The sequence below is a fragment of the Gossypium hirsutum genome, chromosome D12, assembly GCF_007990345.1.
Source record: "Gossypium hirsutum isolate 1008001.06 chromosome D12, Gossypium_hirsutum_v2.1, whole genome shotgun sequence".
Lineage (NCBI taxonomy): Eukaryota > Viridiplantae > Streptophyta > Magnoliopsida > Malvales > Malvaceae > Gossypium > Gossypium hirsutum.
The window spans coordinates 13,378,736-13,391,248 of NC_053448.1; the positions used below are offsets into that span (position 1 = coordinate 13,378,736).

The window sequence follows — 12,513 nt, forward strand, 5'->3', positions numbered from 1 at the left end:
TTGTAACTCACTATTTATGCTTCGGAATCACACGGTCAAGGCACATGGGCTTGTGATTTGGCCTTGTGGCATGTTATTGGGGCCCGAAGCCTATTTTCGAGGCTAAAAATGTTACTTAACACTGATACTAGCCTCTTCAATGTATGAATGAATGAATGAATTTGATTATATGAGAACTGTTTGATACTGTGAGATTGATCTGTGAGCTACATAGTTATATGCACACTATAATGCTTATTCTGATGTTGAACTGTCTTATTTAATTGTGAAATGAATTAGAATGACTGAATACATAATACAAGTATTTGTGTTATGCATTGGCATGGGTTGGATATTGTGAAGGAGGAAGAAATCTGTTCTGAAATCGTGGCTACGCCACAATGAGTATAAATCTGCTTCTGGAGCTTGTCGCATACTAATCTAGCATCTAAGCTGCGTTTCTGTAAAAGAGTCAACGAAGACTTTAAGGTGTGTAGGGTTGGTTGGGCATTAAATGTCCTTAATGGTGTGTTGGGATGGCCGAAGACGGTGTGTAGCAGATGGGGATAGGAATATTACATCTAAATTTGATCTGTATCGTACATGAACTGAAATTGCATATGTATATATGTAGCTGATCTGCTCTGAATCTGAACTAAAATTACTTATGTATTCGAACCGAATCTCTGAATTTGGAACTACTTTATAAATGAGCATTTATTGAATAAATTTCTTTTACGCACTGAGTTCACAACTCATTTTGTTATTTGTTGGATTTCAGGTGGTTCCCAGTATTAAATGGGTCAGTGTCGCGGGAGCTCGGTCAAGCGTTTATCTTTCTTTAAGTAGTACATTAGGAGTAAAATATAACAGTATGACTTTGGAAGACTATACACTTATTTAGCTTTTGTGATGAATATTATGTGATGCATGGTTTAGTTTTGTTGTGTTGTTTGTGTGGTAATTGATGATTGATGATGTAACTCTCCAAACTTGGGCTGGATGTCCAGGGCGGGTTTAGAGCGTTTCAATAAAAGCTATTAAAATGGTGAAATGTATTTTAGTTCACATCAAAATATGAAATTTAATTCCATTCCCCTCCCCCCATCCAATTTTTTTCTTCTAGTTTCACCCTTGACCATGTTAGTTAATATCTTATACAATTTGTAATTAAATTATTATACATAAACAATTGAGTTTTTATTACCAATAAAACATCCCTATTCTTCGTTTCAATACAAGTATTACCGTTTCATAGGAGTTTTATGAAAAGAAAAGTCAAAAGCCCCTTATCAGATTTGAACCAATGACTTACGCCTTACTATAGCAATACACTACCACTGAGTTAAAAGGGTTGTTCGATACAATTACTGAATGAATTAGTAGATGGAAAAGATTTGTTTATATATATATATATATAAAGATTAAAATATTCAGGAGGGGAAGGGGATGGCAAGATTAGAATCTATGCCATCTAGGCACCCGATGAAAATTCTACCTACTATTCCAAGCAAGTTTTGGCAAAAGTTAAAAAAATTAAGTCAATCAAATTAAGTTCTTGATTTTGACAAAACTTGAGATTTAGTCCTAGTACTTAAAAAATTAAAAATTAAGTCCTACTTTTATATTTAAAAAAGTGATAGAATTTTTTTTATACAATAGAACCTCAAACTCATATACCTTACATGCATTTATTTAAATTAAATCATATAAACATAGTCTATATATTGATTTTACGACCTTAAGATAGAGTGAACACCCTTAACTAATAATTCAAATATTGAGATTTATAATTGATAAAAAATAAATATGATAGATTAACAAAATTTAACAAACTATGAATTCAATTTTTAGGCGAGATCACATTAACCAATTCAAAATCTATGATTGAAGCCATATGAATATTATGTAAATCCTGGCATTCATGCACACGCGTGTTAAGAATGGCTTAACCCAATTTCATTGTGGAGGCGGCCAATACATGCGATGAACCATCGACCATATGGTGGTTCACTCATGCACTTGTAGGGATCTAACAATCGATGGTGGGATTAACTTGGAAGGCCGGCAAAATTGAAGCCATAAGTCTCGGTCAGTGGCTTTAGTTGGGGGGGCAGTGGGGACACCCCACTTTACACGTACTTTCAGGTCATTAGCCCTTCTTTCTATCCCTAATCATGTATTTTCAACTCAACCCCATTTTTCAACATGCAAACACATATAACACCGTCGGGCCCCCTCCCCAACTTCGTTTTCATCATTTATGTTTCATCATCAAGTTTCCTTTCTATTAATTAGTTATCATTATTATATATTTTTTATCATATTGATATTAATATGTATACTTATTCAAAATTATGAGATTTGCTCAACCCAACCCAAGCAATGATTTTTGTTAAAGGAAACTTGATTACTGTTATCCTTATCCAGTCTCTACCCTTTCTCACATTTTAATTATTCTCCACTTTCAGCATTTAAAATGCTTGAAAAATGGGTGTAATTTAATTAAATACAGGGTATAAATTATATTAAACATATAAGGACATCATAAAAGACAATAATTGAGGTCTTTGAAATAAGATTTGATTCTTTTTACAAGTGAAGAATAACATGAGAATCAAAGGGTAGAGTGGGAAATGGAGTGAAAAAAGAATGATTTAACTTTGCCACTTAAAAACTGCTAATAAACAGTCCAATTCCTAACCCAAAACCACTTGCTTTTTGAGATAGATATACACTAAAGCAAGGCTGTTGTTTATCTTTACCAATGATGGGATATATGTTATATTAAAGCATCCCCAAGTCCCATCCTCTATTCTTATGCAACCCATAGGAAAGAAAAGCCAGCTCAATTGAGAGATAACAAAGGCAAGTCATGTTTCAAACCTCTATCAATCTCTCTCTCTCTCTCATGGTCATGGATCATGCATAAGTTGAAGACAACAAAACCTACTTTTATCTTTTTCAAACCACTAAAACTCAAAAGAAAAGAAAGACTTACCTGCTTCTTTGCTTTTCTCTTTTTTTTTTTTTGGATTGTTGTAGATCTATACAAAGAGAAGGAATTTTCCAAAAGATGATTCAAGAACTCCTAGGAGGCTCTTCTGGCTTTCATTTTGGAGGTACTGCTGGGAGAAGAATCTCTATCAATGGAACCATTTTGGATGGAACCCTTGCTTCTTCTCCATCACCATCTCCATCTCCTTCAACAACTTCGTCATCAACTACAACTACTAACTCTACAGCTTCAGCAGCAAAGTCTGATCAGACCCAGAATTTGAGGTGCCCCAGATGTGATTCCTCCAACACGAAGTTTTGTTATTACAACAACTACAATCTCACCCAGCCTCGTCACTTTTGCAAGACTTGTCGTCGGTATTGGACCAAAGGAGGTGCTCTTAGGAATGTTCCTATTGGAGGTGGATGTAGGAAAAACAAGAACACTACTACTACTACTACTACTACTGCTTCTGTTTCAACATCTATGGGAAAATCAAGTGCTGCTAAGATGAAAACAGTAGTGTCTGATATTGGAAGAACTGGTCTTGGAAATGGGTTCGATCATGACCTTCAATCTAGTCCAATCCTTTGGGCTTCACCTCAGAGTTCTCATCTTCTAGCCTTATTGAGAACTACCCCAAACCCTAACGCTAACACTTTGTCTACTAATAGTCCTGTTAGTATTAAGGAAGAGGTGAGCTTGCTTGGATCACATGCCATGAACGAGCCAGCTGTTGCAAATGCTGCGTTAAATGCTCGAACCCTAGGTTTGGATCCCCTTAGCCAGGTCCCTTCTCTAGGACTTTGCAGCCCTTTTTGGAAAAACAATCAACACCAAGCTCAACAGCAACATCAGAGTAATAATAATAATGGATCGTTCCTACTAGGTGAAGTTCAAAACACAGAATTTCAAGGACTGTATCAGAGGCTGAAATCATCATCAAATTATTACTCTGATAGCTCCGCAGTAGTTCTAAGCAATGTGGGTTCCTCTTCATCTTCTTCAACAGTTTTGGAGTCAGCTCCAGTTGCAGGTGGAGAACTGGGTTACTGGAATCCCGCATTTTCATCATCATGGTCTGATCTCCCAACAACTAATGGTGCATATCCGTAAAGAACCCTTTTCCCCCCCTTTCATTTTATCTCAGCTTTTAATTAATATGCTAGTGGTCGTTGCAGTGCATTCTGGTATATGGATATATATATATGTGGCTGTAGGGTAGCATGGGGTTGTTTCGTTCGTTCGTATGTTCAATTCTTTGTTTTCTTTCTCTTTGAAGTGTGATTTGAGGTGTGTTTAATTAACTTATTAGAATGTATCAAGGATGAAGATGAAGTATCAAAGGTGGAAAAATGTTAGTAGTTTTATTTATTTTCAATGCTCCATATTGAAAAAGTGACCTTTGAGTTTGACTACAGGTATGAAAAGGGTTCAGCTTCAACTTAAGAGCTAAAAGAAAATGAAAGATGTGATTTAGTTAATATAAAAAGACATTGGCAACTACCTTGGTTAAATAAAAAGCTTTTAGGGTTTCTTCATCTGCTTTTCTGATGAATTTCATAACTATAATAGACCGACTGGTGGGTTGCATATGAAATTAAAAATTCTCTAAATTGTTTTTTTGGTATAAGAAAGAGATGAAATAGGTTTCTTAAAGCAGCCATTGAGAAAAGTTTTCGTAAACAACAATTTGATTCTCGCAGTGGAAAGGAGGATTCCATTGCAGCCTTATGTTTAAAGAGTTGTCATCTGCCTCTAATTGCCTTTTTCTCTGGACATTGGCCTTCTGTTTTTATTCCTTCTTCACTCTCTTCTTTTTCTCTAGATATTTTCTATTTATTCATTTATTTATTCATGCAAAGTAGACTTGGCTTGACTTAAGCTTAATTTGTTGCCTTTTGTGATCTAATTTAGGGCCACAGTTTGAACAGAGTTTTAATTCATACAACTATTTTTTAAAAATCTAATCTAATAAGTTGAGATTAAAATCTCAATATTAATTTGTAAGCAACCCTCACCAAAAGTAACATGGCTCTAATGATTAAGTCATATATGTGTACCGATATTAGGTACCTATTTGTGCACATTACGCTACGAATTTTGATGATGTCTGATGTTCATTTTCATCATCATCATTCAATCCCCTATACTTGTTTACTAGTGTTCTTTCTAGACTTGGTCATTCATGGATGGAATAATATGCAATCTAAGATTGCGGCAGAATCAATTGAAATTTGAGTGTAGTTGAATGAGCTGTCCACTGTTCAATCAAACTTGTTTTCCAAGAATCATATTGACAACGAAACATTAAGGATGTCCATGTCATTGTGGAAAATGCTGTCAATATGTAACATATTGTGTATATCAACTGGACTAAACCCGGAAAGGGCAAAATGTTTATTGCGTTTACCTTGTACAGTAATCTAGCTAGCACAACAAGTGTTTTGAAGCCTAAACTCCCCTATTTTTCATTCCAACAGTCACACCCTCGTAACTGAAATTGAAAGGGGGGGGGGGAAAGAATCAGAAAACTAGCTTAACGTGAAGAAAATATAAAAGACAGCAATAAAGCCACATTTAATTTTCTATAAATGGATGGCCTTGCCACAACGCAGTGCATTAGGAGGAATGTCAGTCTCAGTGTACAAGCTTTTCTCGTCGTTCCAAACTCTGAGATAAGTTTGCTTGCCTAGGAACCGATCCGACCATATTTGTGACCTCAAGTTCCACATTCCTTTGTTGTCCAAAGAAACCAAAACTGCAGTCCAAGAATTGGGATATACCTGCCAATGTTTTTCTAGTTAAGTTCATATGTTTCCATTTTTGAAACACCAAAGATTAAAGATGTTGTTTTAATTGCCATGGTGTGGATTATATACCTGAACGGTGTGTCTAGATATAGCATCAACCAGATTGTAGCGTTTCTTTAAGGCAGTTGTCCACTTTCCACCACCATACCTGGTATTTCAAAGAAAATGTTAAATTGATGATTAAACTATAATTAATGTTGCCTGTAATTGATTGGTAGAATGTTAGACTCTGTAAATGCATACCCGACGACGTAGAAACTCGATCCGTCGAGATGCCAAGATTGGATGGTGGGTTCAGTGTTTTGGAAAACAATCTCAACAAAGTCATGGAGGGTGAGACCAAAGACAGATACACCCAAGGCTGGTGGCCTTGAAGTTGGCAAATCCTTGATGTTGTTTAAGCTGAAAACACCAGGGATGTTAAACCAATCTGCAAGCTTCAATGGAGTGGTTGGATCTACATAGGAGATCCCATTAACAGTATAACGCAACTTGCCGTTTATCTTGACTTTTGCATTAGCCAAAACAAGTCTTCTCACAATATTTATTTGACCATAGTGGAATGTTCCTTGGGGATTAGGCCTAGCAGCATTTGCTGTCAAGTTCAATCTAAGACCCACAAAAAGAATGAGAACAATGTTAGCATTGTAGGATACACATGATGATCAACAATTCTCCGATCAAGTCGGTCCGATTATTACCTGATAGTCCTGGCTTGTTTCATGGACCAATGAACGTGATAAGTTGGGGCAATAGGCAACGGCAAAGAGGGTGGAGTGTGGGAACCTTGATAGCGAAGAATACCAGTAGTGGTGAGAATAGGCTTTGTGAAACGTGTGGAAGCCACAATGTAATAGTCCTTAATTGCCCCACGCAAGGTAACCAAAGCAGTTATGGATTGACCCGGATGAATATCAATGGACTCGTACACCTCCTGCAAACTATGGCTCCCTTCGACTTCAACTAATATCAGTGAATGACCCTGGATCCTGAAGTTAAGTGATGTCGATATACCCACATTTGTAATCCTGAACCTGTAAGTTTTCCCTGTAATTAATCAGGAAACAAGCTAAATTCAGCAGTCTTTCTCAAAACCCTCTTGTTTAAGCCAAAGAGAGGCGAAAGGTTTGCTTAAAGAGTGAACTCAATTATGATGAGGATGATTACCTTTCTGTCCAGTGAAAACTGAAGATTTGTGGAGACCATTTATAAGAAGGCCATCAGGCAGAGGAAGAACCAAGCCTGAATTCAGCCTTTTCCTCAAGGCCTGTGTGAAAATGTATTTGGTTACAACATTGTCTCACAAAGTTTAACAATTGATTGGAGCCATTGCAGATCAAATGATTGAAAAAGAAATGACAAACCTTGTCGCCAGCCTTGTACCAATCACCAATAAGCAAAGTGAAATCTCCAGCAAATGCAGGGTATGGGATTGAAATCACAGACCTTTGGTTAACATTAACGGCCCCAAAACCACCAATAGCTCTGTGCATTGAAGTTGAAGGGTAGTACATGTAGGTCCCAATTTGATCCTTCAATTGGAATTTGTAGGTCCAGTTTGAGTGGGGAGGGATGGGACAATTGGTCCCAAGCACACCATCTTGCCATGAAGCCTTCCTCTGTTTAATTCCATGCCTAATTTCCACAACCAAAAATGGATTATTGACCTTGATCTCACAGCATGAATAAAATAAGCAATGAGGCTGAGGAAACTAACCATGTAATAAGGAAGGGTTCATCTAATTGATTGATGACATTTACAATGATGTTGTCATTAGTCACTGCTTCTATTGGAGGTCCTGGAAATTGATTATTAATAAGAATAACCTGCAAAAATTGTAAAACCAAGCATGTCTTTGAACACTGTCCTTCAGAACAAAAGAAGAAGAAATTGGTGCTTGGTTATAGAAACAAACCCGTTGGTAAACACCAAGAGGAGCCCGAGTTCCATATGTGACAGCCCAAGTATAGTATCTATATGGATCTTCTGCATTGGCACAGAAGATACTAAAGCAACACAATATTCCAAGTAAAACTTGCAGGAAAATGACCTGTTTCATTCTGTTTTTTATCTTCAGCTTTGTCCCCTCAATTCAATCTTTTTTGCCCTAAAGAAACAAACAGCGATTCTAGTAAAAAAGGGTCATAAGATTTATACCAAAAGTTGACAAATTCTCAAACACTTATCGACCCTATACTTAGATTGAACTATATAGATTCAAAGTTTACTCATGGAATACAAACTAGTAGGGTTGAATATGTAGTGGGGAATGATTGAAATACTTAAAGAAGAAAAAAAGATGTACCGAAATTCAAAGGCTTCCGAAGGACTGAAAGTTGATAAAAAGGAGAATTGGTAAGAGTTGTATACAAACAAATAACAAATCCTTGTTCTTATATATACATATTTAGATCATGCAAATGGAAGCATGGGCTCGTATATCAATGCATGCAAAATATTTCTTTTTTGTATGCGCAAACTTCGAATCCCACAAGTTGTCAATTAACTCATGTTCAGCTGAAAATATTCCCAATAATTAATTCACCAAGTTTATTAAATTGTAGTATTTCTTGTAAACAGCATTTTCATAACTTATGGTCTTCTTTTTTCCTCTCTATTTAATTTCCTTCTGAATATTTAAGTAACATTAATTTTGGAAGGTCGGCTTTGGCCTAAAAGAAACGGGAACGGCGCAGCCGAGTACGGATCATAATTCATCGCAAGAATTTAATCCATTTGACTTTCTATATATATATTAATTAAACAATCAGCCTATATTTATGTGATAATTCATATAGTTGAAGTGAAATAAAAAAGGAAATAGGGGTTCGCGTTCAATCGAATCGAGTGAAAATTTTTTGAGTTAGTCAAGTTGACGAGTCATATTTTATCATCTTAACTCGATTTGAAATTTTTTCGAATGAATTCAAGTGAAATGAAATTCGAATCGAATCGAGTGAAATTGTTCGGGTTAACTTAAAAAATTAAACATATCAAATTAAAATCTTATTACAATATAACTAATTACATGCTAGAGTACATAAATTTGAAACCATATATATTTAAAAAAATTTCAAAGAAAAATAATAATAATAAAATTTACTTTAGTATGATAAACTTGAATTATTTAGGTCCCAAAATTATTATTTTTAAAAAATTTAAAGTTTTAACTTTATTTATATATTCTTTAGAATCTTTTTTAAAAAAAATTATAATTTTTTAAAAATATAAATTTTGAATTTTTTTATAATATTTTGAATTTTAAAAATTTTGAAAATTATTTTAATTTTTTTGTAATTTTTGTTGAGAGAGAGACCAATTTGCTCATTTCCAAAATTGATAGGGACTAAAGGGTTTTTGTACCAATCTGTTATTTGAATTATTAGAATTATTCGAGTTATTCGAATTGTAAAACTCAACTCGACTTGAACTCGAAACTTAAATTACTTATTCGAGTTGACTCAAATAACTCGAATAACTTGATTCAATTAATTCGAAATTCAAATTTTTTTTTCAATTTTTTCAAATCAAATCGAATTTTACTCACCCCTAATCTTTACGCTTTAATTTATAATTTGATTTGATATGTATAAAAAACAAGATAAGTAAAAAAATTAGTTAAAAAATTAGCACATTATTTACGTTTTAGCTCTTTAAGATAAATTTCATTGATTGGTTATGTTAGTAAACAAGTTACAAATCATAAATTGTTTGTTTATAAAGATAGCAATGGAGGGTAGGGGATACTAAATCCATCATCACTTTATACTTGGCACATTATACTTCATCACTCGTCCTACTCTCTTATGGATGTGTAATATTAAAAATCACTACTACTTCTATAGATATTGGATGATCTATTCCCACCTTACTACGCTTCAATTTAGTTTTTGCTTGTTATATACAATATTTTCAATCATTTCTAAAGTTAAGCAAATATTTAAACATAAAACATATGATCTTTTTACAAAAAAAAATTACCTTTTTAATAGTTACATATAAAAGCGTTAACTAGTAATTTTATATAATGGTAGGCCATTGCAAGCAATTACCATAACTGTTCTATAACTACGATAAAAAATTCCACATTACCATGTATTGCATTCACTTTAAAAAAAGGATATTGCTCCAAGCAAATTGGTTCGAAATCTATCAAACGGTTTGGGTTTTGCCATCCTTATCTGTACATCAATTTTATTTGTTGAAAAATTTGCACTTTATATTTATTCTTATGTTTATAATTATCTTGTAAAAAAAAATACATAAGTAATTTACCTACTTGATGCAACACATTTAGAACACTTCAAGAAAGAAAAGTTCTATTTCAAGAATGACACTTAACGATCTAGATAGAGTTAGGAAAAGTCCTAGATAATCTAGTAACATATGCAACATGTTTTTTAAGAATCCAAAATCAAATATACTTAATTCTTATCAAGGTTGAAGCTACAACAACCTTAGAGAAGTCTTATCAAATAGGAGACTTGAAGATTGGTTTGAAGCATTCGAATAATGACTTGGTGATAAGATATTGATATACACTATTCATAAATTAATTTTCCAATTTGACTCACGATATAAAAAGGTTAAATTAAGCAAGAGAAGTTAATGCAGTTTATTTATATAAAGGCTATTTCATGAAATTTGGTGTGGGATTTAACATAGAATTAAAAGGGGAATTTTATGTTCATTGTAAAGAATTATGTTTAGTATGTTTTATTCACATTTGAGTGATTAGTTAATAAACATTAATAGGAAAGGATGTTTGGGGATAGTTCATACTAAATGTAATAGGGTGGGGGCACAATTATCTAAGGATTAGGGTAAATTGGACTTAAATCATTGTTTATATAGTGAGTTTAATAATGGAATTCCTTCTCTAGGCAATGCCACTACATAGCGTACCACAACAGGTTACGACAACTTACAATCAAACGTACTTTCATTTGGTACCAAAGCATCTCACCAATGTAACTAGTGAGATCATGTGTTTGGAAATTAAACTAGTAATCAACAATGGAGTCTATGAAGGAAGGTGATTTAAGTATACGTCTATCATTCTTGGATGAATCTAATTACATCTATTAGAAAGTTTGAATGAAAACTTTTATCAAATTAATTGCTAAAAAAGCATGGAAAGTTGTGCTGAATGGATGAGATCTTCCCCAAATTGTTGCGAGAACTCCAAAATCCGAAACAAATTAGACTACTAAAGAAGACAAGGCCCACACTACAAACCAAAATCCTTATATGCTATCTTTAATAGTGTAGATCCATAAGAGTTTAAAAGAATTTTCAAATGTGTTACAACATGAGAAGCTTGAAACATTTTGGAGACCGCCCATAAAGGAACTTCAGATGCTTATACTATGATTAAAATTTTAAGAATGTGTGAAGATAAATCTATTTATGAGTTTTATGTTAGATTTTGCGATTTAGGGTGTGCTTGATAAACCATAGAAAATTTTCATTTCATTGAAAATGAAAATGTTCAACGTTTAATATTTTAAATGTGTTTGATAATCATTTTAATTTTTTACTTAATATAAAAATTTCAACAAAAAAGTGTTGAATAAGATATGTAAGTAGGTAGCTAATTATCACTCAATGTAGAAAATATTAAGTTGATTTTATTGTATTAAAAATTAAAATAAATTATCCTTTTTAAACAAAAATGAGATATTTAAATTCATTTGTATCTTTTATTTAAAATTATCCAAAATAATAAAAAATATTATATTAATAAGATTGAAATTAAAAAAATCAATATTTTTTAAAATCAGTATTTAATTTTATCAAACAACATAATTATATTCAGTACTTATATTTACTAATTTACCAAACAATTTTCTAATATAAATTCAACACTTATAAAATTTAGCAATAAAAATTCAATACTTGTCACACCCCAAAAACTAGGTTAGAAGAATCGAGTTTGTGAAAATAGAAAGTGGTCACGCTCTGATTTATAAGGTTATTTTTGTGCATTTATAAATCAAGGGTTTGGAACGAATACCAAAATTAAGATCATACATAATTAATTAAAGTATTAAAATAATATAATCAAGTTTTATTATATTAATTACTTTAAAATAAAACTTGATTATGAGTTTTAATTTGAAAATAGTGTGTATTAATTGAGTTAGAACGTAATTGGAAAAGGGGTAAAAATGAATTAAAATATTAATAATGAGATTTGACTATAAGTAGTAATTATTGTATATAAACTAAAGTAGAATGTGTTAAAAACTATAAAGTTAAATAAGTTAATAAGAAAATTTTGAGTAAATATGTAAGTTGAGCCAAAAATAAATATATATAATTAAGTGACTAAAATAAGTAAGAAATAAGTTTTAGGCTTGATGGTTAAATGCTATTCCCTTATTTTAGAGGTATTAAGTTCAAGCTTCTTTCCTCCTATTTCTTTTCCTTTTATTTTCAGCAACCTAAGATAAAAGCCACCCTAAAACAAATATTATTTGAAGTAAAAATTATACAAGAAATTATACAAGCCACCCTAATTGTTAGCACACTTGCTTCCCCCTTGTTTGCTCAAGTTTGAGCCATGCATCTCCCTTATATTTCCTTTTTATATTCGGCCAAGAATAAGAAGAAATTTGCAAATTGTCGCCCCTGCTCCTAATTTGGGAAATTTACTTGTGCAGCCCCTACGGTTTACAAACCTGTAAACCCTAGGAATTGACTCAATTCTTTCCTAATTA

General features: G+C 32.9%; 2 protein-coding genes across 3 annotated transcripts; one reads left to right on the plus strand and one right to left on the minus strand.

The window, feature by feature from the left end:
- The first annotated feature begins 2,714 nt into the window (after nt 1-2,714).
- On the plus strand, nt 2,715-4,351 carry LOC107945309 (dof zinc finger protein DOF5.7). Its single transcript, XM_016879267.2, has 2 exons — nt 2,715-2,847; nt 3,025-4,351. Exon 2 carries the CDS (start codon nt 3,056-3,058, stop codon nt 4,091-4,093), a length of 1,038 nt encoding a protein of 345 aa, XP_016734756.1. The 5' UTR covers nt 2,715-2,847; nt 3,025-3,055; the 3' UTR covers nt 4,094-4,351.
- A 998-nt stretch (nt 4,352-5,349) lies between these two features.
- On the minus strand, nt 5,350-8,224 carry LOC107945307 (L-ascorbate oxidase homolog). 2 transcript variants are annotated; one of them, XM_016879265.2, is made up of 9 exons: nt 8,097-8,224; nt 7,707-7,898; nt 7,508-7,617; nt 7,155-7,425; nt 6,958-7,057; nt 6,492-6,837; nt 6,034-6,399; nt 5,860-5,938; nt 5,350-5,763 (listed from the first exon to the last, which is right to left on the minus strand). In XM_016879265.2, exons 2-9 carry the CDS (start codon nt 7,848-7,850, stop codon nt 5,566-5,568), a joined length of 1,614 nt encoding a protein of 537 aa, XP_016734754.2. In that variant the 5' UTR covers nt 7,851-7,898; nt 8,097-8,224; the 3' UTR covers nt 5,350-5,565. The 2 variants fall into 2 exon arrangements, with proteins under 2 accessions (XP_016734754.2, XP_016734755.2); XM_016879266.2 differs by having other exon boundaries at nt 7,707-8,224.
- Between the last annotated feature and the right edge of the window lie 4,289 nt (nt 8,225-12,513).

Bases quoted from the DNA above. Each gene is read 5' to 3' on its own strand.
- LOC107945309 (XM_016879267.2), top strand. From the start codon at position 3,056: ATGATTCAAGAACTCCTAGGAGGCTCTTCTGGCTTTCATTTTGGAGGT.
- LOC107945307 (XM_016879265.2), bottom strand. From the start codon at position 7,850: ATGAAACAGGTCATTTTCCTGCAAGTTTTACTTGGAATATTGTGTTGC. The intron at 7,618-7,706 runs GTTTGTTTCTAT...CAATTTTTGCAG, and splicing joins CTCTTGGTGTTTACCAACGG to GTTATTCTTATTAATAATCA. The intron at 5,764-5,859 runs GTATATAATCCA...AAACATTGGCAG, and splicing joins TATCTAGACACACCGTTCAG to GTATATCCCAATTCTTGGAC.